A 5,761-nucleotide genomic window follows, 5' to 3' on the forward strand; every position below is an offset into this window, starting at 1 on the left:
ATGCAGCCTCCCACCCTGGAGCCCTGGATCACAGCAGGACGGCACTTCTGCCCAGCTGTGGGGCACACAGCAGCCACGCTCCTCTCCAGGCTCAGTCCAGCACATCGGGAGGCAAAACAAGACCACAGCCCAGATGCTGAGCGGCTGAGAGCAGCTGTGGCTGCACTGATGTCAGCCAGTCCCGACCTTCCAGGAAAAATCTGTTTTGTTTTTTAAAGCTGACTCTTCCCTGAAACCTGGGCAGCCCAAAGGCTGCAATGCTGAGCAGGAAACATAGCAAAGGTTCAAGTCATTTGGACATTATGATTTGTGCGGGCGTAGCGCCTCGGGGACCCCGGCAGCGCACAAACAGCCCAGCCCCCAGGAGCTGGCAATCTGCCGAAAGGAGAGAAGAGACGGACGCAGGCAGGCTGGGTGGGATGAAGGAATCGCCAAACAGTACCAGGCGGCACCCTAACCGTGTCAAGCTGTCCCAGGAGCTGTGGGGAGGGCTTGAGGGAGGGCAGGGAGTGAATCATGTGCCCATGTAAGAAGTGGGTGATGCAGACTGCAGGCGTCGGGGCTGGAGAGGAGGAGACGGCAGCGACTGAGATACAAGGTGTTGAGACCTGGCAGGAGCGGAAGGAGAGCTGAACGGAGAGGCCGTCTCCTAGAGCTGCTGCGCTCAAGCCCTGCCGGCTGCACGGTCTGTGTCGCTGAGTGTGCGTGGAGCCAGGGGGAGATGCGATTGTGTACGCGGGGCGTTGCGGTGCTGCTCCCAGTGACTTTCAGTGCGACCTGGCCACACGCGGAGCCTGACTCTCACTTAACCCTGGGTTTTGGAGGACAGGAGGAGATGTGTCCTGTGGCAATCCTGCACTAGCACCTGGTGCTGGACAGCCAGGACACTGGACTGGCTGACCTGCCCCCGCTGGCTTCAGAGGAGATGCCCTCCCCTGCGCCCAGCGCCAAGGGGCGAGACTCAACCTCCTGATGCTTCGGCCACTGATGCCCCTTTCGAGCCAGGCAGACGGCTGAGCTACTTTAAGACGCCTGGGAGACAAGCGTGGGTTGATCCTGCCGGGGCAGGGCCCGGTGGGTGTTTCTCAATGGGAGGATTCCTTTGGGGTGACGTGTGGCACGGCGCCAGCTCCTTGCTCGCGGCTGCCTGGGGTCTGCACTCTGGAGTAGCTGACATCAGGCTTTGGCACCTGCTCCTGGGCTGGGCCCTGCAGGATTGTACATGTCCTGCAAGCCCCAAGAGAAACTGGGGGAACTGGGCTGATTTAGTCTAGAGAAGAGAAAACGGAGCGGGGATTTAATAGCTGCCTTCAGCTCCCTGCAGGGTGGGTCCAAAGAGGATGGAGCTGGGCTGTTCTCAGAGCAAGGAGCAATGGGCTCAAGTTGCAGCCAGGGAGGTTTAAGTTGGATATTAGGGAAAACTTTCTTACTAGGAGGGTGGTGAAGCACTGGAGCAGGTTACCCAGAGAGGTGGTGGACGCTGCATCCTTGGAGGTTTTTGAGACCCAGGTAGGCTGGGATGATCTAGTTGGGGCTGGTCCTGCTTGGAGTGGGGGGTTGCACTAGATGTGACCTCCTGAGGTCCCTACCAACCAAATTTTTTATGACTCTACGTCCAATAGCAAGGGGGAGTGCAGCCAGGTGCAGCGCAGGGGCAGGGAGAGCTCAGCCCTCGGCTCCACGGGCTCCTCGACAGTGTCGCTGGGTGACCAGAGCCATGGGGCAGCCTCCACCACAGTCCTCAGTAATCGAGAGAAATCGTTTCCCCACCCTCCAATAAGTGTCGCCTCGAAATGCAAGAATGTACCGCGGGAGGGCTGAAGTCAGTCTGCTCCACAACCTGCCTGCAAGAATGGACCGTGACCAGCCAGCATGGTGATGCTGCTCCTTGTGCCCTCCTCCCACCCTTTCCAAAGCACATTACCTCCTGACCCCAGCTGGGGAAACTGAGGCAGAGAGGGATGCCACCAGGCTGGGCTGCTGGCACAGCAAGTGTTCCCGAGCTGCTGATGAAGAGCAGCCGATGGAGAGTCCTGCCACTTTGGCTTTGGCCTTCCTGGCACTCGGGAAGTTGCCAGCAGGTCCGTGCCACGCAAGTGTGGAGACCCTGGGCTGGGATGGCCTGCAGGCCTACATGGTGCCGAGGAAGGGTGTGGAGAGCGCGGATGGCTGGCAACATGTTTAACAAGAGGCAGCGAGGGCATGGACGACGTGCAATGTCCCTGCCCAGCTGGACGAGCCAAGAAACAGCTCAAAGGAAAAACTGAGGCTGCTTTCTTGGTGGGAGGCAGCTGGCTGGGGCTCCAGCCACGCGGAGAAGGAAAGTTGGCTTTCTAGATAATGTACAGCGCTGAGGTCCCCCTGGCTCCGTCGGGGCTTTGCCGTGTGGCTCTGGGCAAGTCACTTCAGTGCCTTGGTTTCCCCACGTCTGAGAGGGGATAGTGGTTTCCACACGGCACTTTGCCTTGCGGTGGAAGGTGCAATCAATAAGGGATGTCAGGGCTCGTGCTGGCTTGCTTCCTGCTGATGCTCTCAAAGCGCTTTTAAAAGGCATTCACAAAAGAGCCCTCGCCGCTCTTCTGTGCGTCTTTGTCCCTTGCCACCTGAGTGCTGAGACTGGGACCCGGGAGTCCTGGCGCAGCATCGCCTGCTGCAACCGCTCGAGTGTGGGATAGTTAGTGAAGGGTAAGGAAGGGAAATTCTCCTTCACAGGAGCTCCTGCAAGCCTCCCTGGGCTGCCGGGGGGATCTCACAGGGGCTGGCTCTCTCCTGTAATTGCAGAGGTGCAGCCCATAAAGCAGGCTGTGAAGGACTGAGGGGCGTATTAGCTAGATAAACCCAGAGCAAGCCCTGAACAGATAACGGGCATACATTTCTGGCACCGTACAGGCCAGGAGGGCATCGCCATGATTTTACTTAATTACTGAGGACAGCTGTGGCGGCCGCCTCATGGCTCTGGTCACCCAGGAGGGCATCGCCACGGCCAGGAGGGCATCGTTTCCGGTGGAGAAAGGGCCGAGGGGAGGGTGGAAGTTCTCCAGGCTTTCATTTCTGGGAAGCAAAGGTCAGTGCTGTGAAGAGGAGGGGTGCCTGGGTGAGATGCCTGGGGATCAGTGTGCCAGGTCCTGCTTGTGTGAAGGGCTCCCAGTGGGTGTCACCCGGGTCAGGGCTTTGGGCCTCTCTGGTTTTCGCTGCTGGGGTCGGAGGCTGCATTGCTCAAAGCCGACGGGCAGTAGAGCAGCCTGCCTCCAGGAATAGCCTGTCAGCGGCCCATTAGCAGGGTCCCGTCCAGCCCCACATGCAGCTGTGGTACAATGTGCCCTTCTACCTCTCACAGAGCTCCAAGCCTCAGGAATCCCGGATGGGAGACTTGCCAGTCCCCAAGGAAAGGCAAAGCCAGGTTTCGCTTGGTGGGAGCAAAGAAGAAGCCAGCAGGCGAGGCGAACCCTGAGCAAGCCCTGAATGGTTAACAGCCACAAATTCCTGGCACTGTCCAGGCCAGGAGGGCATCCCCGTGGCATCATTCCTGATGGAGGAAGGGCTAGGGGGAGGATGGAGGTTCTCCAGGGCTTTATTTCTGGCAAAGGGGGAAAGAGAGAGCTCAGGGGGTAGATTTCAGTGAAACACCCAGGATTGCACTCAGCACAGTGCCGTCGTATGGATGGTGCCAGAGAAGAGGTCTCTTATGCCAGTGGGGGGGGGAGGTAGTGCATGGAGGGGCTGTGAGGTCTCCCTCGGTGTGGGTCCTCGCAGGAAGAAGGGATGGGAGGCTTGGCTCTCCCCTGACTTGCCAAGCGCAGCTCCTGGGTTGCAGGATGCAGCTGAGCCCCACCTGGCAGCCCCACCACCAGCAGCTGCCATGAGATGAAGTGTGTGGGTGCTCAGCATGGTTTCCTGTGGGCCAAGGCCCTCTGGCATAGCAGGTCGCCAGGACAGCTTGCCCTCAGCGCAGTGTAGTCGCATGAATGGCGCAAGAAGCCTTTCCTGAGCCAGGTGGCACCAGCAGGGTGGAGGGGGGTGTTGGCTGGCAGGTGCTTGGGTCCTAGCTGTTCTTTGCTCTTTCTGTGCATGCTATCAAATAAGGGCCAGCTGGGAGTGGAAACCACCCCTGCCACCCCAAGTATCATGGTAGTAGAGAGCAGGAGACCATGTAGTCCCTTACCCAGAGTGCCTCTAGCTGGTGGTCTCCATTGCCCTCTCGTGGAGACGCATGGCTTTGCCATACACACCCTGACCCATCATTCAGGATGTGCTTGCAGCAACAGTGGGGTTTTCTTTGGACCTGGTGTCAGTGGTGAAATAATCCACTAGCGTTTCTCTACAAATGCCCCGCTATCACTGCAGGAGTCTGCACCAGCTTCATGTTTTGGAGGCTTTATCTTGGCTACTGCAATAGCTAACGATAGTCCAGGACTGGCATCTGCAAACCAGCCCATTGCCTCCGTGTGACTTACCCTGCCATGCAGCATTCCTCTTGTGAGCTGTTGCTTCGTTGCACCCCAGAAGCAGCTGCATTGAAGTGGGGCAAATGACCCCTGTGAAAGCGTTGTTTGTAACATGCTTGGGCTCTCTGCAGAGATGCAATGGGAATTCCAGCTCCTCGGTGGTTGCTAATCATTGCCCAGGGAGCCAGGGCTAGCTGTGCTCACCCTCTGGCCCATGGTGATTTCCTGTCGCTCTTTATCCCCAGAGGTTATCCGAGCCACGCGACTGCGTGCCGTGGACATCACCTCCAGTAGCTTCCGCCTGATGTGGCCCAAGCTTCTCTCCAGCGGTACCGGCTATTACGTGCTGGAGCACACCCCTGCAGAGGAGCCCAGGAGGAAGCTGACGCAGCAGGTGTCCGGGGACCGCACCAGCCTCCTGTTGAACGACCTTGCCCCAGAAACCACCTACAAGGTTGTGCTCATCCCCGAGTCCAACACACACTATATCCCGCCGCAGACCACCAGGGTCACCACTCTGCAAGGTATTATATGGGGGAGGGGGGCACGTATTGGGGTTCCTAGGTGCAACCCAGCATCGCTGAGCGTCCTGCTGTTCTGGGCATCGTCCGGACAGATAACCCTGGCCTCGACCTTATAGTGTTGGCAGCAGAATGGAAAAAGCAGGCAGACAAATGCCTGAAGTGGAAGGCCAGCTCTACCAGCTGAGGCTGCAGTAGGTCCAGTGACCTCTTAAAGAGGTCCCACCAGCAGCAGAGAGGGACAAAGCATCACACAGGTGTATGTTCAGTATCCAGGCAATTGTCCCCATCGTCCTCCAAGGAGCTGAGGACAGTCTTATGTCCTGCATCACCCGGGCCAGCTGGGAGCAGAAAGCAAGAGCTGGCCCTGTCTGAGGGGGGTAGCGAGGGCTGTGGGTGGCTACTTAGAGCTGTGAAAATCATTGCTTGTTTGGCTTTTCCAGTCTTTCCCCTCCAAAAAAAAATCAAAAAAAAAAAAATCAGTGAAATTGGGCGCAATGGAAAAACTGATGGGGAAAATTGCTTGGGGTCAAAAGAAACTTTTCTGGTTCAAGCATATCTTGTGTGTGTTCTGCCTTTGTGACATAAGACGGCTGGAAAACGTTAATGAAAAACACCAGAGGCAGTTTGCCTTTTTTGAATGTTTTCCCCCAACATGAGCATTTGGGCAGAACCGAGGCGGATCTGCCGAATGTTTTGGGGATGCCAAGTCTCCATTCTTCTCAAAGGGAAAAATAGAGTTTCTTCTTCCCCAGCACTTTTGCAGACAGTAACAGGGGATATAAGTGCCCGGAG

General features: G+C 57.4%; 1 protein-coding gene across 2 annotated transcripts in view; it reads left to right on the forward strand.

Annotated features, from left to right (window-relative positions):
• The window catches only part of VWA1 (von Willebrand factor A domain containing 1), a 35,374-nt gene that overhangs the window by 20,982 nt on the left and 8,631 nt on the right, over positions 1 to 5,761 (forward strand). For both annotated transcript variants that reach the window (XM_019511850.1, XM_019511849.1), the window contains one exon: positions 4,691 to 4,969. In XM_019511850.1, coding sequence (XP_019367395.1) covers positions 4,691 to 4,969 — 279 coding nt within the window. The remainder of the gene's footprint in view (positions 1 to 4,690; positions 4,970 to 5,761) is intronic.

Source organism: Gavialis gangeticus, unplaced genomic scaffold (assembly GCF_001723915.1).
Source record: "Gavialis gangeticus isolate Ggan-Ray unplaced genomic scaffold, GavGan_comp1, whole genome shotgun sequence".
In the NCBI taxonomy this organism is placed as follows: Eukaryota; Metazoa; Chordata; order Crocodylia; family Gavialidae; genus Gavialis; species Gavialis gangeticus.